We start from the raw sequence: 22585 nt of genomic DNA on the forward strand, positions 1-22585 counted from the left end.
AGAGGAGGTTTGGAGAGAAGAGACTGGGTTGAAACCACCAATCAGATTCAGGATGTGGATGCTCCTCTGGGTGGAGGGGAGATGCGTGCCAAGCGAAGAGGGCCATTCCCAGCAGAGAAAGACAGGAGATACACTTAGGAACAACAGTATTGATTTCTCAGGTCAGTGGCAGAATGAGAGCTTCCTGAGGACAGAAACCATGTTTAATGCATCTTTATAATTATTTTCTTCAGGAAAAATGCAGTGGCTGGGAGGGGAAGGGGAATTGTGTTTGTTACAGAATGGGGAGCACAGTGAGAAATCCCTGATGAGGGAGAGGTGTATGAAATAGCTTGCTGTCTATTTATATTAGCCAGGGTTCATGTAACTTTACAAATTAATGTCATTGGTTGGCTTGTTCCTGAAGGCAAATGTGCCTTCCTCCTCTCTTTTTCTCTACCCTTCCCTGTGGGTTCCTCTCAAGAAAGCGAGACTGGGATTACATCCTAGGTGGCCTGGTGGAATCTTTGACCTTGGGAGGCTGAGGTCTGTGTGGGACTGCTGAGCAACATGCAGGATTGCAAATTATAAAAACGAATAAACCAATATTCAATCCCTAACTATGGGTTTTTAAAATTTCCATTAATTTATATTTTTCTAACTTTTCTGTAATAAGCATCTGTTTCTTTTATAATTGCGGAAAATTAAGTTTATTTCTCTGGTTCATATCCTACATCTTTAGTTTCTAGAAAACCTGAACAAACATTACGTGTAAACTTCCTACTAGTGTGCTTTTAGTGGGGAAGAAAAGAGTTTTCCAAGCACATATAAGTGAATGGAAACATGTAGCAGGAATCACTCCCTAGAAAGTTATATCCACATAATTCTACAAATAGAAGGGAAGAAATTTGCGAGAGGTGAGATTTCCTGAGAACTTGTGGGGGAAATGGTATCAGGCTTTATAGGCAGGAAGGGGTGCTTCGCGTTTGGGTGAGGAGAATCACCTGGCAGCCTGGGAGGGGGCGGCGGCAGGTAGGGAAGGTGGCCGCGGGCGGAGTCGGGGCGGAGCAGGAAACTGCGGCGCGCGGTGCGGGAGGCGGAGCCACGGGAGCGCCACAGGTGGGCAGGAATCAGGCGGTACCCGCCCGCGGACCCCAGCTGGTCCTCACGCAGCGCGGCGCCGAGTGGGGGAAAGCGGAGGGATTCCTTGAAAAAGTGGGGTGTCCAGGTCCGCCGCTGATGAAGAAAGACACAGCGCCCTTGGAGTCCCTGAGCTGAAGGGGCCAAAGAGGGCTGGCATGGGCCCCGAGCTGCCCATACCTTGGCTGCTTCTCTTCACCTGGCTCCCTGCAGGTGAGCCTTGCGAAAATGGGTCCCTCCCTGGGCCTAAGGAGAGAGGAAGCCATTGTTGCCTAGTTTTGCAGAGCTGACCGCAGGCTGGGAGCGTAGGCCTGGGACGCGCTCCGGTGGCTCTTGGCGCGGATGCCAGGAGGTGGGGGGTCTGGATCGAGTTTCTGCCTGTGGGAACCTGTTGTTTTCTTCTTTAATTAGCGCAGGCTCTTCCGAAACAGGTGCAGCTAAGGAAGAAACCCTTCTGCACACTTTTAGGCGCTTCTTGGACTCTTAAGGCGAAATGATAGAAGTAGAAATACCACTTTTGGAATTCTTAATTACTTTTCCCTTTCATCTGATACATGCTATAGGCTTTAGATATGGTGACAACCACACTGGCTCAGAAATGAATTAATTTTATTCCCGAGACATGAAATGTGTCCTCAGCATATGATGGAATAAATGTTTGGTATGATTCAGACTTATTTTACAGGATCACAGCATAAGGCTCTTTGCTAAGCAGGTTCAGTGTCACTTTTCTACTTTGTATCCAACTCACTTCCCTAACTTCCCCCTTGCTCATTTTCTCTCCATCAGGTGCCCATCCACCGACTCTGTCCTTCATGCACCTAACCTCCAAGCCAATTCCCTGTCTGCTTTGAAGCATCGTTTTGTGTGTCTCAGTCTATCACTTGGAAATTTGGCAGAAGTGTGTATCTGCCAGAGTGAAACCAGGTGGGGAGGGATAGCTGATTGACAGAATATGCAGGTTCTTTCAGCCCTTTTCAATTGAGATGTAAGTGTAACCTTGCAAATGAGAATGTGTGAGTTCCCTTGGGAGTTTTGTCATTTTATTTGATTTTCCCTTTCTGTCTTCCCTCTTTTAGAAATAGCTGTCTTCCCACCTTTAAGTTGTCTGTGGGAGATCAGCTCGGTTTGCTCATAAGACCAACTTGGGTGTTGTATTTTTCTGAGGAAAAAAATGTGAAAAGAAGGTTCAGACAGAATTCCATTATTACAAGCTCGATAGGACATGAAAATGGCTCATATGTAACTAAATCTCATTCAGACAAGATTCTGCAATGACTTAAGCTTAATGCTGGGAATAAAAGGGAGGGAGAATTGCAAAAGTTTAGGAAAGCTGGAAAATTGGTGTCCCTAAGGTCCTCTGACTTAGCACATTTTCTGTAGGATATAGGTCCTATATGAATTGTCTGAAGCAGAGACGGAACATGGGACACTCATGATACACAAGGAAATAGACTAAACCTCACCTTGAAGTGCCGTGAATTCCACCAGAGCCATAACCAGGCTAGACTGTGAAAACAAATTCATAAAAATCCCACAGCTTTGCACAGTCTTTTTTTCCTGTGCCTCATGTGTTTAGCTCAAACTCCATAGCAGCAAGGGATTTCTGAAGCCACTTGAGCTGCCTTTTCAGGAAAATAGAGGTCTAGCCCCATCTCTGCCCCTTTGTACCCCATCTTCAGATTTAGGACTTTAGAGCCAGCAGTCAGCCAGGTCAGAATAAGAAAAGAAACCTATAGACAAAAATCTCATTAGAGTATAAGCCCCAATCCTTGAATCACCAGCAAAATGTTTTAAAAGCTGTTCTGTTTTTTAAAAAAAACTTGTATTATAGTTGATCTACAATGTTCTGTCAACTCCTGATGAGTAGCAAAGTGACTCAGTCATACATATTTTATATAAGTTCTTTTTCTCCTTGTACCTTCCATCATGTTCTATCACAAGTGATTGGATATAGTTCCCTGTGCTTGCTATACAGCAGGACCTCGTTGCTTATCCATACTAAATGTAATAGTTTGCATCTACTATCCCAAACTCCCAGTCCATCCCACTTCCTCCCTTGGCAGCCACAATTCTGTTCTCCATGTCTGTGAGTCTGTTTCTGTTCTGTAGATAGGTTCATCTGTGCCATATTTTAGATTCCACATATAAGTGACCTCATATGGTATTTGTCTTTCTCTTTCTGACTTACTTCGTATGGGAATCTCTAGTTGCATCCATGTAAAAGCGGTTCTATTTTTATGAAGAATATTGAACATTTTTCAAAAACAATGATTATAACCAAATTGTATAATCCTATAGTAAGCAAATTGCTAAATGGACAGGGATTTCAGAAAGTGGAGCTTCAGGTGTCGATGAGCCATTCATGCAATGTGAGTAGCCAGGCTGCTAAAGTGATCAAATAATACAAAATTCTGTGTTCGTATGGCATTGGTTAAGTGGAAGCCTACTTGCGTGACACATTTTAGAACCAGAGAATGCTGAACACGGAAAAGTCCTAAGTCCAGTGAAAAATACAGTTTACATTGTGACATTTACACACATATATAAATTTATAAAATGGGAACAAAATGTACACACACAAACATCAGCTACTATTGTCAGATAAAAGAATAACAAAATGACACCAAATATTATTTTAGTAACATTTAAATTCGTAAACGGTAATCCCTAAATTAACAGTTTTAAATAGAAAAAGTCCAGTAAATTGATTTTCTCAAGATCCACCACAAACTGAGGTACGAACTTTGGAAAATGCTACACCAGAATATGTTCATTTTGGTCTATCTCCTTGTTCTCTTTCTAAAGAAGAGGCAACCAACCTTCTGATTAGCATCCAGGTTTCTGCAATTGCAAAGTGTGAGCCGGTAAGTGAGATTACTTCAGATGTGGGTACTGGCTAGTTGGTATGGTTTGGGGCCTCTGACAAAGCCTCTGAAGTCAGGAAGTCCTGTGAAGTTACCACAGTCTTTTTGTTTGAAGCTGCAGAGAGATCAGTTGTCACAGGGGTTTTTGTGTGTGTAATTCTCCACTTTTTTTTCTTTAAAAGGATAGATGTTTTTAATCACACAAGTGATACTTGCTCCCTTAAAACAAAACATTAAGATAAGGCTAAAGTAAACCCCTATAGCCCTCTGCATTATTGGCTAATAGCTCTGGTTACCTTCCTCCAACCTTGAAGTTTATTCCTGGAATGAAAGTTTAGTTCACCCCTCAAATTCTAAAATGTTGTGTGTCTTTGTGCTTTTGTGAATTTTAAAGAAGCTCTCAGAGTGATGTTACCTTATAGATCCACACAGCTACCAACTTATGTTATCATTTTTTGGGAGATCAGCTGCCTCCCAAGAGATAAGATAGCTTTCCCTTGGTGGAGGAGGTCTAGGTTGGGATCTAATGACATCTTGGTCCCTGATATAGTAGATAGTAAAGTGGAGCTTCTCAGGTGAGGGGCTGTAGGTGTGGATAGGGCACGGGGCCCGCTCAGCTCCTCCCTTCCCCCCCCTGAGGCTCCTGGACATACCTGCCAGAATCCCAGTGTTCTGCCAATTCAAGAGGAATCTCTCCCAGTCTCTGTCTTCCCTTCCCAGCCAGTTATACAGATGTGGAGATCTGTGTCCAGGGAAGTCATGTGTCTCAGGCTGACACAGTGGTATTGGCTTGAGAGCTAGGGCTGGAACCCTGGCATCCTCACTCTTCATCCACTGCTCTTTCACCTATTTCTTACCATTGAAGCACATTTGTTTGTCTGATTGAATCCTGGTAGAAATAGAAACTGACCACCTCCTGGATGTCTAGCCAGATGTTAATTATTAAACATCTTGCCCCAACGACAATGCAGTAAGATAAGATACTTGGTAATTACTGTACCATCTGCCTGAGTTTCTTTCGGCCTAATGCTCTTATTTCATTATTTGAAGTCCTTAGGGGAGAAATAAAATTGTGTGTTTTAAGAATTGAGAAGACTCTGATCATGTCTTTTTCTAGTTCTCAGGTCTGGATCTTCTAATCTACAACTCTTAGGGTAAGGTGAGGTCAGAGGAAAGCATTTGACGGTTTCTGCATTTCCCAAACCCAGTTAATCACCATGGTCTGTTGCTTAATCCCAGAATTTTATCCATCTCTTTGCCTCTAGGCCTGCTACCTCTCTGTCTGGTTCCAGCCATCCTCTACCCAGATGATAGGTGAACCTACCTGGATTATTCTTTCCCACCTTCACTTTAATCTTCCAAGAACCTCTACTGGATCCCCATAGTTTATGAATGGATTAAAGCTCTTTGGAATTCAAGGCTCACTCATTCTGGCCTCACTGATTTGGGCAACCTTGTTTCTGTAGCTATGGACATGCTCTTGTACCCCCTCTCCCATCAACACACACCCTTCTTCCTTGCTTTTTGTCTAGCCATAGTACACATGGCTAACTTCAACCATTTATTTTCCATTCTTTCCGAGCACTTAAAATTTCTTCCAAGCAGCTCAGCCTATCTTGTGTCAATTTATTTGTTCTTTTATTCAGCATATGTTTAATGTATACCATGTGCCAGATGTGCTGTGAAACAAAAGTAGACATGGCTTTGGTCCCCATGGTGCTTATAGTCTAAAGGAAATACAAGCAAATGTAGAAATACAACTATGATTCAGACCATGAGAAAGAGAGATGAGGTACCAGAAGAGCATATAGTAGGTGGATTTTGCTCCTTTGGGAGGCCCTTCTTGGAGAAATGGTGCTTGAGTTAAGCCAAGGAGTGATGATCCCAAGCTATAGGAACAGCAGGCGCAAGGCTGCTGGATAGGAGCTCAGTGAGTATGAGGGGTGGCAAGAATGTCAACATGACTAAAAGGAGGAAGTCATGAGCTGTGTGGTGGAAATGAGGTGGGGGTTGGGGTGGTGGGACCAGATATGCACAGTTTCACGGATCACGGTAGGAGGCTTTGTATTTATCCTAAGAACAATAGACAGCTTTTGGAAATATTAAGGAGAAAGAATTAGAAGACTGATAGCAGTGCGGAATCCACATGGAGGAAAAGCTGTGTGTGTGCAGGTACTAGTTAGCTGAGGCAGTATCCAGGCCGGACATGATGTTAGCTTGTGCTAGGGTGGTGGTGCTGATGGAGAGAGATATTCCAGAAATACTTAGGAAATAAATAAACCCAATTTGATAATAGATTGTATGTGGAGAGTGAGGGAGAAAGAGATGTCAAGGATGATTCCTAGTTTTCAGTCTTGCCCATTCACTGAGCTGGGAAGTAGGGAAGAGGCCCCCATGTGTATTGGAGGAGGAAGATTTAGATTTGGGGCCTGATTTAGTTTTTGAAACAACCAAGAAGAGCTATGTGGAGGATTTTGACCCGCGTGTCTGTCTTGTCCCTTATTATACAGTGGTAGGATGTGCTACTCGAAGCTCTAGCAGTTTCTGACTGCTCCTGTAAAGCTCAGGCATGACCGGAAGTCCCTTGTTTATATGTTTACTTCTTTACTGTTAACTTTCCCACCAAGAGTATAAGTTCCAACAGTACAGGGACCTTGTCTTTCTCATCAGCTACTTCACCCTCCTCATGTAGAACAGTGCCTGGCTCATAGCAGGTATTCGATAAATGAGTGAGTGGCCTCTGAAGGCCCAGGGCCCATAGAAATTTGTCATTCTGGTGAGACTTAAATTTGCATATGCTCTGAGATTAGCATGTGGGGACACAGATGAGTCACTGACCCGAGCCACCGACTCTGGGAAAACCCAAGAATCTGCCTCGCAATCAGGTCTTGTTGTCCTGTACCCCTAATAACCAAAGGATATCAAATTCAAACCACCTGAGAGGCTATTTTTTTCACCTAGTAGTTTATCAAAAAATTTTGAATGATTGATATTTTCCCCTGCTGTGGTGAAACATGGGAGTGTTGCACACCGTTCATGGGAATGTAAATTTCTTTCCCGAATTATATATTAAAGTATAAAAGCCTCATCCCCTTTAGCCCAGCAATCTCACTTTAAGAGACACATTCTACTGAGATAAAAGTATACATGTGAAGATATTTCATAATGTAAAGATATTAATTTCAACAGGTTATTTCAGCATTGTTTATAACAGTGAAAAATCAGAAACAACCTAAATGCTCATCATTGGAAAAATGAGTAGGAGTTCCCACTGTGACTCAGTGGATTAAGAACCCAACTAGTATCCATCGAACAATCCCTGGCCTCACTCAGTAGGTTAAGGATCCAACCTTGCTGCAAACTGTGGCGTAGGTCACAGATGCAGTTCAGATCTGGCCTGGCTGTGGCGTAGGCCTCAGCTGCAGCTCCGATTCAGCTCCTAGCCTGGGAACTTCATATATAGCAAGGTGTGGCCCTAAAAAGACAAGAAAGAAAAGAAAGAAGGAAGAAAGGAAGATGGACAGAGGGAGGGAAAGAAAAATGAGTAAATTATGGTTTATCCATGTAGTGAATTTTCATGAACAATTAGCTATACGTATACTAATATAGAATATGGTGATTTTTCATTAGTTTGAAGAAAAAACAAAGTTTCAAGTAAGTGTATGTAAATTTTAAAATAGCTTATGAAAGGCTTGGGGAAAAATGTAATTGTAATGTATACATGTAAGGATAACCTGACCCCCTTGCTGTACAGTGGGAAAATAAAAAAAAAAATAAAAATAAAAATAGCTTAGGAGGAGTTCCCATCGTGGCTCAGTGGTTAACAAATCCGGCTAGGAACCATGAGGTTGAGGGTTCGATCCCTGGCCTTGCTCAGTGGGTTAAGGATCTGGTGTTGCCATGAGCTGTGGTGTAGGTTGCAGACGCGGTTTGGATCCTGTGTTGCTGTGGCTCTGGTGTAGGCCAGCGGCTACAGCTCCAATTAGACCCCTAGCCTGGGAACCTCCATATGCCTCAGGAGCGACCCTAGAAACGGCAAAAAGACAAAAATAAATTAATAAATTAATTAATTAATTAATAATAGCTTAGGAAAGGATGTGGAGGATATACACCAAATTATCAACAGTGGTCTCTCTGGAGAATGGAATTTGTGGTGAGCAAGGAGGAACTTTTTACTTTATACCCTTCTGTATTGTTTGAAGTTTCTTATTATTTATTTTATATTTGTAAGTAATAAGGGGGTTTCTATACAAATGGTTAAAATAAACTTGTAAATGTCCCTTCAATTTGTGAATATCCCTTAAAGGGCTAAACCTCCACTATTAGGAAATTTATCCAGAAGGCAGGTGGCACACTGGAAACTGTAGGATTTTTGAGGTATAAGCTTAAATCTAGTTCTGCTATTTGCTAGCTGTGTGGCTTCAAACCACTTACTTAACCTCCATGAGGATTTTCCTCACCAATGAAATTGAGATGAAAATAAAACTGATCTCATGGGTTTTGCCAGGGTTAAATGAGATGCTGCATAATAAAGCCCCCAGTACCATACCAACCAACATCTAAGTGCTCACGAGTAACTAGTTTCCTCCCCAGGGTCGCCTAGGCTTCTGCCACTCCAAGCTTTAGCACTGTTAAGTAGCACACCCAGACCTTTGTCAAACATGTAATACCTAGACATAATTCTTCCCCTGTCCCAACCCGCTTCTTTCTCCCCTTTTCTGCTCTGCTAACTTTCTCAATCCCTTACTTCTTGTCCATGCCTTGCCAGGCCCTCTTCTTGATTCCTTTCCTGTTTGCACTGTTATCTAAGGAAAAGTAGCAAGTAGCAATGGTAAATATACTTGGGGAGATAGGTTGCCTTGACATAAACTCTGATAGGATTAAACCTGTGTACTTTTTGTTAACCTGCTTTAGTGGAGCAGAAGTGCCCCAGTGCCTGAAAAACAGGAATCGAGATCTTCCATCGAGGTGGCATTAGACCCCTGCCTCTTGCCAGGAAACACCTTGCTCTCCCTCCCTCCCTCCCTGCTGGCCACTCTATTCCAAGCAAGCCCCCTCATATGGAAAGGAGGGGAAATGCCATCGAGTCTGCTGAAAATGATTCTTAGGGAAAAAAAAAACTTTTGTACCTATATTCCTATGCTGTATGGATAATATGTTCTAGAAATATCTTGCCCACTCTGATGCTGCACAGGGAAGACGGACTCATTAAATCAAGGTACAAAGATCTGCATCCATTTGGGAACACATGGCATTTAGTTGTAAGATGCTCTTGTTTCACTGGTATATTTTCTTTCCACGTTAACTGGATGGTAGTCCCCACTCTGCACAGCAGCGTAGTCTTGGAAAGTACCTCATGGCGGGAAAGAGAGAATCCCCTTCCCCCTTCCCTCCTTCCCATGAGCTCTGTTATCTCATCTGAAGTTACCTTTCTACCCTTAAAGGACAGATCTCCCTTCCTCTTTCACAGAGGAGACAAACTGTGAACGGGTTTGCCAGGTAAGACAGCCTTAAAAGTGTTTATGCACTAACTCATTTTGCTAGGAGAAGGTAGTAAGGATAGCTGACATTTGTATCATTTTAATTCTTTCAAAATGCTTTTACGTGCTGTTCTCAGTTGATCTCAGTCTCTTACAGTAGCCAAATAGGAACAAGTGGTACGAATACCAGCTAATGGTTATTGAGTGTCTATTATGTGCCGGGGCTCTTTGCTAAATGCTGGGCATATTTTTCATTTAATCCTCACTTTATCTGATCAGGCATATATTATCATCACCCCAGTTTTGCATATAAAGAAGCAACTGTGGTTTGGAAATAACTCATCATGTCTTTTAGCTAGTGAGGGAGTGGAAGCAGAATTTGAACTCAGAAGGTCAGTCTCCAGAATTAAAGTTTTCAAGAGAAAATGATAAATACAAATAGAAAATTGGTAATGAATTGGGGAAAAGGAGATGCCACAGGATGAAGGGAATTTGAGAATAGAAAGACAACTTAAGAATTTGCGAACTCATAGTACTAAATTTAAAGGAGTAAAGATGCAACCAGGACATACACAAACAGAATATTTGTCTTTTGGAATCTAGTCATATCTTCTGCTCAGATTCTGCTTTCCTTAGTATCTTCTTAAAAACCTTACCTGCTTAGTAGTGTGCATGCCCAATGTGATTAGTTTCATGAGAAATTAGAGGCTAAAGGAAAAGAAAGGTGGGAGGTTTCTGCCTCAGAGATGGGCTGTCTTGCTACTTCCCTTATCTTCCTCTTGATTTGGAAATTACTCTTGGCTTTTGAGGGTCTAGGGCCTGACTTCTACTTGGAAGGTCAGGCTTGCCTGCTGGGGAAAGATTAGGTTTTGGTGTGAGCAAGACCCAAGTTCAAATCCTGAAGCTGAGAGGGTTTGGCTTAATATAGTCGCTGAATTTTTGCTCACATATGTGAGCAAGGCTGACCCCACCCTGTTAGGGACAACGTATGTACATCACCTGGCACACAGTAGATACTGGGATGCAGAGCAACAGCTGAGAAGGAGGGAGAAATGTTTGCTCTCCCCTGCTCTCCATGTGGGGAGTGGGGGCAGAGGGAAGGGGGTGAAGGTCTGGGAGCTGTGCAGGATGCTATACGGATAGCAGACCCTTGGAGAGAGTGTGAGTGAGCTCCATATGGTCAACTATGTGAGAACCTGGCATTTTTCAAAGCTTGAAATTGGCTTGAGGGATGAAATTGAAGAGAGGATAAAAAAGTAGCACCCAGGCAGCCAAGCCAGTGCTGATGTTGGTAAAGGTGAGTCATGTCACTCCACGTGTGGTTTGTCCACGATAAGAGATTCACGGAAGGGGAGCTCAGTGAGCATTTGGTAATGAACGTGATCACCCTTGTTCCCTTATTCCCCCCTCAGGGTGTCAGATTCAGCCATTTTCAAAGCTACCCCAGAACAACTTCTGGCTCCAACGAAACACCCTCTTCTGACTCCCAGCAAAACCTTGCTACCTCCCTGCACCTATCCCACCTGTACACAAATAATGTTTACCAGGGTCCTTTGAATAAACTCCTATTTGTGTCAAATTACCATTCAGCAAAATAAAGAACATATAGTTCTTTATAGTTCACTACTGCCCATTGTATATTAATTATTGGTCATGTAGTCTGGCCCCATGCTCTGATTATTTGCAAGCTAATGAATACCAAACATTGTCCTTTATTTAAAGAGTAGCTGGGCAGAGTCTTGACTCTGACCCCCTTAGAAAATGATAAACCACTTACTTTTGCAATCTCAGATTCACTGTCCAGGCAACAGCACAACCTGTATCCTCCCAGGGATCATATTTAGTGATTAAAAGAAAATATTTGAAAATGTTTTGTGAACCTGGGATTTTGTTTAGACTACAAGTCAGTATTTTTATTTCTAGTCCAATCTATACACATTATTGAACAAAATAATCTATTATTGATAGTGCCATCCTATTCACTGTCAGATATTACCTGTAGCTGCTTCTGCTGTTCAGTGAAAGCTGTGTTGGGTGAAAACCCCAAGGTCTATTTCAGGTCAGTTCTGCAAAAAAAAAAAAAAAAAAAAAAGGAGTAGTGAGAATAGAAAAGCAAAAATTAAAAATCAGATGATGAAATAATCCATGTTAGGCTTGAGATGGTAGTCATTGGCTCTTCCATTCTGATTGGATTGATTTCCAGGAATCCTACAGTTAGTAGAGAGAACAGCTACTTTTCCCAAAACTCCTCAAGGCTTATTTTCAAAATGATGTTGTTTTTACATTCACAGCTAAATAAGGAAGTCATCCATCTTCCTAAAAACACCACTTTCACCTTAGTCTTCTTCAGAAAAGCCTTCAGTGATTATCCATTAACTAGAAATTGATGCTGGAGTTACACTCCACCCCATCTCCCCACTTCCCACTCAGCTCACCTTTTTTATCCTCTATCTCCCATGAAGAAAGAGGAGGTACCAACTGGATTGCTTCCCTCCAGGTGACCCCAGGTAACTGCTCTTTCCTGATCAGGGCCTTTGCTCTCTCCTTTCTTCCATCCTGAAACAATGAGTTTCTCTGCCCTCTCCCTGTATTTCACCTATAATCTTAATCCTACCTGGGTTTTAAGGTTTAGCTTAAATCTCGTCCTTCTGTGACATCTGCCTCACCAAGAGGTCTCCCCATGCTTCTGCAGACCTTCTCTCTAGCATAACGGGCACTGGCATATCCTCCTTAAAGCCCAGCCCTGGAGATAGCTCAGGCCATTTCTGGGGATCAGAGCTGGTCCTGAGCAACATCCTGCTCGCTCTCTCCATGGATGTGAGAAAAATGGGTACCACTACCCATCATAAACCATAGTGGACTGTCTTATGTGCATTTTGCTTAGATGGTGAGGCAGGACTCGGAACCATGTGGCTCTGGCCATTTAGGCTAATCCCATCTAGCTGCTCTGTAAGAAGGTGACTGTATTTGTTTTGTTTTTGGGAATAACTCAGTCAAAATCAAGGCAGCTCTACCTGAGAACTCTATTGGAGGAAATCCCAGCTTGAACCCATTTCTCCTGGGTTCTCATAATAAGAGAAAATGGGAAAGGGACTCATATGCTGACACTAACGTGGCGGTGTATGTTTCCGCACCATGCCAGGCACCATGTCAAGTGGATTATCTCATTGAACTCTTGCTTGCAGGGACCTTGTAAGCTTAGTACTATGACAGTCTGCATTCATTGCTGATGAACCACAAGCTCAGAGAGAGTAAGTAACTTGTCCAGTGTCCAAGTAAGTAGTAAAGTATGATTTGAACCCAGTTGTATCTGAGTCCAAAGCCTAGATTTGTTTGCTTGTTTGTTTGTCTTTTAGCTAGTCTACACCAGTGGTTCTCAAAGAATGGTGCCCAGAGCTGTAGTAGCAGTGTCTCCTGGAAATTTGGTAGAAATTTAAGTTCTTGAGTCCCATCCAAGCCCTACTCAATTAGGAACTCCTGCAGACAGGAGTTCCCGTCGTGGCACAGTGGTTAATGAATCCGACTAGGAATCATGAGGTTGCTGGTTTGATCCCTGGCCTTGCTCAGTGGGTTAAGGATCTGGCATTGCCGTGAGCTGTGGTGTAGGTCACAGACACGGCTTGGATCCCACATTGCTGTGGCTCTGGCATAGGCCAGTGGCTACAGCTCCTATTCGACCCCTAGCCTGGGAACCTCCATATGCTGCGGGAGCGGCCCAAGAAATGGCAAAAAGACAAAAAAAGAAACTCCTACTGATAGTGATGTGTGGGCTGGCTTGAGTACTCCTGGTGGTGCATGCTCAAGTTTGAGTACTGCTGCTCTACACTGGACTCCCTATAACTTGGCCTAGAATCCATATTGACACAGGAACATTCGAAGATGCTGGCTATGTGTGGACCTTTGACCATATCAAAGTCCCACCTGACATGTCTGTGCTACCTCGTTCCTCATCAACACAGACCTAGAGCTTTAAGTGTATCTGCAGACTTGGAGGTAAGGGGAGAAAGTTAAAAAAAAAAAAAAAAGAAAGAAAGAAAGAAAGAAAAATTCTTAATTCCTTCAAGTCTTTCTTGATAAAATTTGTCACAGTCTGATCATTTTTGTTTTATTTACTTTATGCTTATATTGTTGACCACTTGTACTGCCAGTTCTGCTGTTTAATGTATTCTTGGTCATTCGTTCCATCATATATTCAGCAAACATTTGTTGGGTGCAAAAGAAGTGATAGGCACAGTATGAGGCTCTTGTGTTTGAATAGTGAGTCAGAGGCAAATCCTGTAGGTCTTCTCAGACGCTACAGTAGACAAGCCACCCCCAAGAAGTAGGGAAAGCACTGTCTGGGTGTAGGATAAGGCACTTTGGGAACACAAAAGGAGCCCTGCTCCTTGGCTTGCAGTCAAAGAAGGCTTCTTGAGGAGGTGAGGGTGCAGCTGAAGACTCAAGGAATAAATAGTACTTAGCCTGGTGAAGGGAGTCGAGTGGTTGCTGGTGACGGGCGGGGGGGGGGGAGAGCTCTGGCTGAGATCTACATGTGGGAGGACCTGGAGGAGACAGTGATCCTAGCACAGGAAGGACTCGGGCAGGTTCAGAGAGGCCGAAGCCGGGGAGGGGGTGGGGCATGAAGGGGGATGGCCTGCAGGAAGGCTGAAGACAGACCTGACTGGCCTCCTAGGCCAGGGAACAGAGGTTGAACTTTATCCTTAGGGAAGTGGGAAAACATTTTAAAAAGAGAGTGACATTAAAGAGTATGTATATTAGCAAAGTCACTCCAGTACATATATGGCCTTCTTTTAATCATCTCTTTATTGTTGGATGTGTTATCACTGCCTGTGAGCTGTGAGAAACTTGGGAGCCATAGTCTTTGCTCTACTCCTCCTCCATTTCCATTTCCCCAGGGTGTCTGCAGTTCCCACTCGCACCCTGCCCAGGCTAGGGAAGAACACAGACCACCTGTGAGCTGCTCCCAGCCAGTCAGGCAGTGTGTTTGCTTGTGTGCATTGCTTTTATGGCCGCATAAATAGAAGTGGGTCACCCCTTAGAGACCTGGTCTGCCTTCAGCACATTCTTCTGCTCTTGGCTGCAGGGTGCCTGTCTTTGCTGGTGACAGTCCAGCACACAGAGCGCTATGTCACCCTGTTTGCCTCCGTCATCCTCAAATGTGACTACACCACTTCTGCCCAGCTCCAGGATGTGGTGGTGACGTGGCGCTTCAAGTCCTTCTGCAAGGACCCCATCTTTGATTACTACTCTGCATGTGAGTGCTCCCCGCCCCCTGGTCCCTCTGTGAAGTACTGCCCTTAGGGTATAGGAATTATTTAACATCACAGATTCCTACGGTGAGAAGTCAGAAACATCACTTAATGCAGTCCCCTCATTGTATAGATAAACTGAAGCCAGGTAGACCAAGTAACTTGTTCGGGATCACTTTATTTATTTATTTATTTACTTATTTATTTATTTATTTTGCATTTTAGGGCTGAACCTACAGCATATGGAAGTTCCCAGGCTAGGGGTCGAATTGGAGCTACAGCTGTGGCTGAGTCTGCAACCTACACCACAGCTCATGGCAACGCCAGATCCCCAACCCACCAAGCAAGGCCAGGGATCAAACCTGCATCCTCATCGATCCTAGTTGGGTTCATTAATCCCTGAGCCTTGAAAGGAACTCCCTATTTTATTTATTTCAAAATTTATGTCTTACCTTGTTCTAAAAAGGCTTAAGGTGGCTCAGACATTAAGCAAAAGGCAGAGCAAGTCCTGCCTCCTAGTTCATTCCCCGTTGTCCACCAGGGAGTTAAGATGAGGATGTAGATCTGCCTGCCATCACCACCTACACCTTAGAATGTAGACAGAAAGACCCCTATGCTGCCCAGGATGCATGAAGAGGGGTCATTTGTGAATCTCCTGCCCACTACCACATTCCCTTCTGTGGCCAACCTTCCTGTGGTCATTCTTCTGCTGGCAAAACACTCTCAGTGATGGAGAGCTTGCTGGCCACAAGCAGCCATTCATTGTTGGACATCTCTGAGTGCCGGGCAACTCCCCTTGCATTTAGCCAAGTCATATCTCTCAGTAACAACTGCCCCACTCATATCAGTTCTGCTCCCTGGAACCAAAGCTCTTCCCCTCGCCACCCACCTCTGCCTCTCTCAAGGAACAGAGGAACCCAGATGTCCCCTGCCAGCCTGGGTCAATTAACATTGTAGGAGTTTTGAGACTAGAAATGATACTCTGTCACAGGAAGGAACTGAGTTTCCTGAGATGTGGAAAAGGAGGGGGAGGCATTAACTCTACCTTTTTAGCCCAGTCTAATATCTTATAATATCAACTCAAAAACCTAACTATCTGAGTCACCCACTGAGCCACCATTGTCCCCAGATGGCCCCTCTCTAAATTGAGGTTTCCTCAAGGAGTTACTCTTAAAATGCATGGATTAGGTGGGAAGTTCAGAGGGACTAGGTGGTGGGCATTTGTCACCAGCAGATTTAATGGCTCTCAAAACTTTTATTGTAAGGACAAGTGGATGAACCCTTTGGGAGAAGATTCTGTGTTGATTTTGAAAGTGAGGCAAGGGAAATTGGGGTGGGAGATGGGGGTATGGTCAAGATTTGGAAATGATGGCCTGTGAGAGGGGTCTGGAGTCTTACTGCTCAGAGTCTGCATCATTGGCTTCACCGTTAGAGATGCAGAATCTCAAATCTCCACTCCAGACCTGCAGAACCAGAATCTTCATGTTTAACAAGGTTTCCAGGAGTTCCCGACATGGCTCTGCGGAAACGAATCTGACTGACATCCATAAGGACACAGGTTCGATCCCTGGCCTCGCTCAGTGGGTTAAGGATCCAGCGTTGCCATGAGCTGTGGTATAGGTTGCAGATGTGGCTTGGACCTGCGTGGCTGTGGCTGTGGTGTAGGCAAGTGGCTATAGCTGATTGGACCCCTAGGCTGGGGACCTCCATATGCCTAGGGTACAGCCCATTAAAAAAAAAAAAAAAGATTTCTAGGGGATGCATAGGCTTAGGATCAACTGATAAAGCTTCACTGCTCCAGGGCCCCATAAGGGCACCTTTCTTCACGGGAATTCCCCCTGCTGGGTGATGTGACTTGGGTGTGTCCTCTCTCCTCAGCGTACCAGGCGTCTTTATCCCTGGGCCAGGACCCATCCAATGACTGCAATGACAGCCAGCGGGAGGTCCGAATTGTGGCCCAGAGGCGGGGGCAGAATGAGCCCGTGCTGGGGGTGGATTACCGGCAGCGCAAGATCACCATCCAGAACCGTGAGTGTGGAGGAGGCAGCAGGGAACTGGGGGTGGGGAGATGTGCAGACACCAGGCCTAGCTGGCTGAGTCATTGTGGGGATTTCCCTTTTTTTCTGCTGCCTGATGGTCTACTTGGTCACTTTCATTGTTTGAAGAAAGTGCCAGATACACCAAATGTGCTGCCCCATCTGAAGTCAGCACTGCCGTGGAAGTTGGTCGTAGACAAGAGGATGTCCTACAACTTTGGCCAAAAGTCTGGGAATGGATGGGTTCCTTTGCTTTCCTGAGATTCAGGGCTAACATGGGGCTCAAAGTACCTCGATTCCTTCCACAAATTGCTCTCAGGGTCTTCTCAAACCCCAGGCCCCTGCATTCCCCTCTGGTTAGTCCTGTTGCCCAAATCTAAAGAATTAGGGGCTTCTAAGTAGATGGTCACTTTGTGACCATCACCCTCCATCAGTTGAGGAAAGAGCATTGGGCTTGGAAGCAAAAAACGGGGGTGAGTGTCCCTATGCTTCCACTCCTTTGCTTAGTGACCGTGGCAGATCTGGTATTTTCCTTGGCCTCTGCCACCTCACCTGAGAGATGGGCATAGTGGTCTTTGGCTCCCACACTGAAGCAAGTATCAACTGTGATTAACTGAGAGCTATGTCTCAAGCCTATCAACTGTTTGTGGAGGTCCAGGGAAGAGCGGTCAGCCCTGGCTCCGGAGTCAGACTCAGGTGTGGTCCCTGTTTTGCACTTATAGGGTGTGTGAACTTGGGCAAGTCCCTTCCATTTTTTTAGCCTCAATTTCTGTAAGATGGGACTTGCCGTAGTAGTACCTATGTTGTGGAGGATTCAGTGAGCTGATATGTATAAAGCATTTGGCAAACACTAAGTATGCAGTGAAATTTAGTTATGAAGCACACTTTTGAATGGGTGTCAGTAATTACAACAGTCTTGTAATCCAGGACTGTTGCAGTGGGGTATCGGTATGGAATTCAGAACCTGTTTCACTGAGCTTTATGTGCAGTGTTAGGCAAATATTTTCTGGTTAAAAGTGAAAGAAAAGGGGAGGAGGAGAATACACCAAGCAGGGCTCTAAGGGTACCCTTAACAACAATGTGAGGAAATTGGAGAATATTCTAAACTGTTTAGAGGTAGATCGACCCAGTTTAAAACTATTTTCCAGTTGTGTGTATAACACTTTGGCTGTAAAATCTGATCCTTTGACATTCAACCTCTGATTTTCCCCAGGTAGCCCTTGAACTCTTGGCCTTAGGGAACATCTGTCCTTTTCAAGTCGCTAGGTACATCCTCAGAAGTTCAGGGTAGCTCTGCTGTTTCCAGAATGCACAGAATTAGCTCTGATCCAACCCCAAAGTTTACAGTCTCTTTAATTAGCAAGTCTCCTTTACAGTTTTTGAAGGATAAAAGTCCCCTTAGGTGATAGTCCCTGAGTTTCTGTCTTTTTTTTGGTTGTTATTTCTAATTTTGAGCAGCATTGTCTACTACCTCTACTTTCAACCACCTTTTGGTCAAAGCCTGTCTCCTTCTTACTCCCATGGGAAAGTGGTATTTCCCTTTGGTTTAAATTTCTACCTCCAGGCTTGTTGTGACTTCTTGGAGCCCTTGTTTTCTGATACTTTTATACCTGGGTTTGCATCATTTGAGATGATCCTGTGAAATCAGTTCTTGAATCATTTAAAATATTAACATATCTGAATGTCCTCATTACTCTGACATCCCTAAATAATCTTTATGCCTCTAATAAAAATTGGGGCAGATTTATATAATACACTTTAACCTTGGAGGGAGAACTTCCCCCAGAGCACTTTCACCATTCTTCCAGGTTGAGGGGAAGCTTGTTTCTGAGAAGGGCAGTGGGTTTGGAAAATCATGGGTAGGAAAAAATGGTAGGGATTGACGTAGAAAGAGAAGGAAACAGAAGTCGAAGTTATCTCCAGTGGTGCGTGACCTCGCATGTTTGTTTCATTTCCTCAATAAATATTTCTTGACAAACAGATAATAAGGAATTGCAGCTATGACTGCTAACCAAGCAGGAGCAAGTCTGTAATGCTAAGATCTATAAGAATTTGAAGATGTCCCTGGTACTAACTGTAGCTGAAACACATGGACATAGAGGTTGCCCTGACCCTGCCTGCCATGTCTTTGACTGAACTTTAAGCCCTTTGGGGACAGAAACAGGTCTTATTTGATCTTCCACAGAGTCTGACATTATGCTAGACCCACAAAACGTCTTTAGTGAACACTTGTTGCATTTACTGAGCATGAACTTAACATTCATCTATATTAATGGGGTAGCACACCGCTTAGGGCTCACAAGAACTGAAATTCTTTTCTTGAGTAACATTTACTCCTAAGTTTTCATAACATAGAATGAAATAATGCCATTTGCAGTAACATGGATGGACCTAGAGATTACCATACGAAGCGAAGTAAGCCAGACAAAGATAAATATCATATGACATTGCTTACATGTGGAATCTTAAAAAAAAAAAAAAGATGCAAACAAAATGAACTTATTTCCAGAACAGAAAGAGACTCACAGACATAGAAAACAAACTTATGGTTACCAAAGTGGATACATTAGGAAGTTGGAAACAACATATACACACTACTGTATATAAAACAGATAACCAGCAAGAACCTACTGTATGGCACAGGGAACTAAATATTTTATAATAACCTACAATGGAAGAGAATCCAAAAAAAAATCTAAAAGTTTTTTATATATATATAAACTGAATTGCTGCACTGTACACTTGAAACTAACATGATATTTTAAATCAGCCATACTTCAATAAAAAAGGATATTGGCATTTCATTCTTACTTATTCAAGTTCATTTCCCCTGTCGCTTCAAGATTCAGAAGTGTGTATCCACAGCTGGTGAGGAATCCAGACTGTGGAGTTTTCCACCCAGTTTGGAGATCATTAGAACTTAGGAGCTAAGGGCACTGTTTTGAGGCAGAGACATATATTTGAACCTACCTCTGATGCCTCTCTCTCTCTTCTAGCTTCCTCTAGTTTTGTTTCCTCATCTGAAATGCAGCTAATCATCCTACCCACCTTATCAGGATTAAGTTTGATTGCAAGTAAGCAAAAGCCAAAAATATTATCGACTTCATAAAGAAGTTTTTTCTTCTTGTGTATAAATTTGAAAGTAGACAGACCAGAACTACTGTGGTGGCTCTGTTCCATTAAGTCCTCAGGGACCCAAGCTCCTTCCAGCTCACCAAGAATGTCATCTCCTTCCTCATAGTCCAAGATGGCAGCCATCACATTTGCCTTCCAGATAACAGAGTACAAGAAGAGATGAAGAAGAAAAGGGCAAAGGAATCCCCAAATGGTTTTTAGTAAAGTTCCTGGGAGTCATCAGGTGACACTTCTGCTTACATTCTCTCCATCAGAACTCAGTCACGCGTCCATGTTCATCTGTAAGAGAGGATGGGAAATACTGACTTTATTCTGCATGGCCATGTACATGACCAGAAATTCTAGAACCATGAGAGAAAGGGAGAATAGACTCTGAGAGATAGCTAGTATCTGTACCTCACCCACTTAGAGAGTTTTGGGGGGAAAATAAATGAGGTGATGTATCCAAAATCCTTTCAAGGTTTCTAGAAGGGCTCAATGAATGGTCATTTCTATCACCTTTATATTTTTTTGGAGAAAGAAGGAGGTCGCGAAGGAATTGAGGCCTTCCTCTGAACTATGAGAAGCTCTCTTAGGATGTGGAAGGACAATGCTGGGGTCTTGAAGCTACCACAAGTTAGAAACCAGTGCTCTCTCCTTTAACCACTGGCATTTTCCCCTCCCTCCTTGCAGGAGCAGATCTTGTGATTAATGAAGTGATGTGGTGGGACCATGGAGTGTATTATTGCACCATTGAGGCTCCGGGGGACACGTCAGGAGACCCAGATAAGGAAGTGAAGCTCATTGTCCTGCGTAAGTGCTGCTGGAGCCTTCTATTTGGCCAACCCACTGTGACACTTTTATATACAGAAAAAAACAAAAACAGAAACAAGCAAGACTAGGTTATTGTTGTCGGCTGCCCACCTCTGAAATTCCTTTACCTAAGCTAATTTTTTTTTTCACCTGTATACTGCTCAACCTTAACCTGTAGGTCAAGAGCTGTGTTTATCAGACCTCTAGAATGTCCACCTGAAGCATGCCCCTGCCTGTGTAGTTCAATCCCTGCTGGGCTTCTCCCCCACAGACTGGCTGACAGTGATCTTCATCATCCTGGGCATCCTCCTCCTGCTCCTGCTGATTGGAGTGTGCTGGTGCCAGTGTTGTCCTCAGTATTGCTGCTGCTACCTCCGATGCCCCTGCTGTCCCACCCGCTGCTGCTGCCCCGAGGAAGGTGAGAGGGGATGCATGTGCAGTGGGGGTGGGGCAGTGCAGGAGCCTGGTGCCCCAGATACATCCGTTTCACATGCCCAGGTCAGAACTTGCATTCTTCCTGGGTCTCCTCCACACCCTCCTCCTATCACAGGCTCAGAGGTCTTTGGCTTCAGCTCAGAAAATGGTGCTTAGGGAAGCTACAGGACCAAGTGAGAGGACCTCTGCCTGCTCACATCCTAGCCTGCCTAAGGCCTCCTTCAGATGGCACTGCCTACTGATAGCTCTTCCTTGGCATCCCTGATATACCTGTGCTCCAGTATTTGCTTCTAGTACTGACATTGTTTGGGCATGAGGTGGCTGAAGGGAGTGGTTTGTGGGTAGCCATGAGCAAGAAGGCCACTCCTTAGAGAGGACTTGAAAAGAAGAGGTCAGAAGAGAGAAGTGTTGGAACAAGGTTCTCAAACTTAAGAATCTCCTGGAGGCCTTGTTAAAACTTAAATGCCAGCCCTGGAGTTCCTGTTGTGGCTCAGGTGGTTAGGAACCCAACTAGTATCCATGAGAATATGGGTTCTATCCCTGGCCACTCTCAGTGGGTTGAGGTTCCAGCATTGCCACGAGCTGTAGTATAGGCTGGCAGTTGTGACTCTGATTCGACCCCTAGCTTGGGAACTTCCATATGCCCCAGGTGCGGCTCTAAAAAGACCCAAAAAGAAACTTAATTGTCAGCTCCATCTCCAGAGTTTCTGATTTAATCAGTCTTAGGTGGGTCTGAGAATTTGTATTTCTCATAAGTTCACAGGTGATGCAAAGCTACTAGACTGGGGACTCTGTTTCAGACAAAGGAAAGTGGGAACAGAAGAAGGTCTTGCTCTAGTATGACATTTCTTTGGGCTGAAATCTGACTTTTTAAAACAGAATTATGACATGCCCTAAAAGATCGGGCTATAGAATACATGGGGAGGGCAAAAGAAAAAAATTATTCTACAAAGATCTTTTCTGACTAAAATAGATGGAGCAGACGCCACAGCTTTAAATGGGGTTTTTGTGTTTTTGAAACCACATTTCATTTTCCTGATGATGTAAGTAAAGTTTCACATTGTAGAAAATTTGAGAAATTCAGGAAAATGTAGTCTGAGCACCCAGCTATCATCACTCTTCTCCTTCCAGTCCATTTGAAAGGAAACTTTTAAAAAGAAAACATAAAGAATGGGCCCTTAAGATAGAAATAAAACCTAATCTACAATATCAAGAAGGTCAACAGTCTGGTTTCAAGCCTATGTTCTGAGGTTGCTGTCTTACAGGAAAAGAGAACTAACTTGTATTGGATGTCTGGTATGTGTGGACTCTTTGCATATGTTTCCCTTTTGAATCCTCACAACCCTAGAAGGCAGGTATCATCATTATTTAATAATGAGGAGATTAAAGGTCAGGAGTCCCACAGCTGGTATACTGCAGAAGCAGTGCGGTGTTGCATTTGTGCTCATCTGGCTTATGAGTGTCTGAAGTTC

The 22585-nt window shown here is 43.8% G+C and overlaps 1 protein-coding gene across 5 annotated transcripts in view; it reads left to right on the forward strand.

Moving 5' to 3' along the window:
* The first annotated feature begins 1077 nt into the window (after positions 1-1077).
* The window catches only part of ILDR1 (immunoglobulin like domain containing receptor 1), a 44963-nt gene continuing 23455 nt past the window's right edge, over positions 1078-22585 (forward strand). For all 5 annotated transcript variants that reach the window (XM_047791113.1, XM_047791121.1, XM_047791150.1 and 2 more), the window contains exons 1-5: positions 1078-1332; positions 14550-14720; positions 16594-16743; positions 20559-20678; positions 20950-21096. In XM_047791113.1, coding sequence (XP_047647069.1) covers positions 1278-1332; positions 14550-14720; positions 16594-16743; positions 20559-20678; positions 20950-21096 — 643 coding nt within the window. In that variant the 5' untranslated portion in view covers positions 1078-1277. The remainder of the gene's footprint in view (positions 1333-14549; positions 14721-16593; positions 16744-20558; positions 20679-20949; positions 21097-22585) is intronic.

The sequence above is a fragment of the Phacochoerus africanus genome, chromosome 1 (genome assembly GCF_016906955.1).
Source record: "Phacochoerus africanus isolate WHEZ1 chromosome 1, ROS_Pafr_v1, whole genome shotgun sequence".
Classification (NCBI taxonomy): domain Eukaryota; kingdom Metazoa; phylum Chordata; class Mammalia; order Artiodactyla; family Suidae; genus Phacochoerus; species Phacochoerus africanus.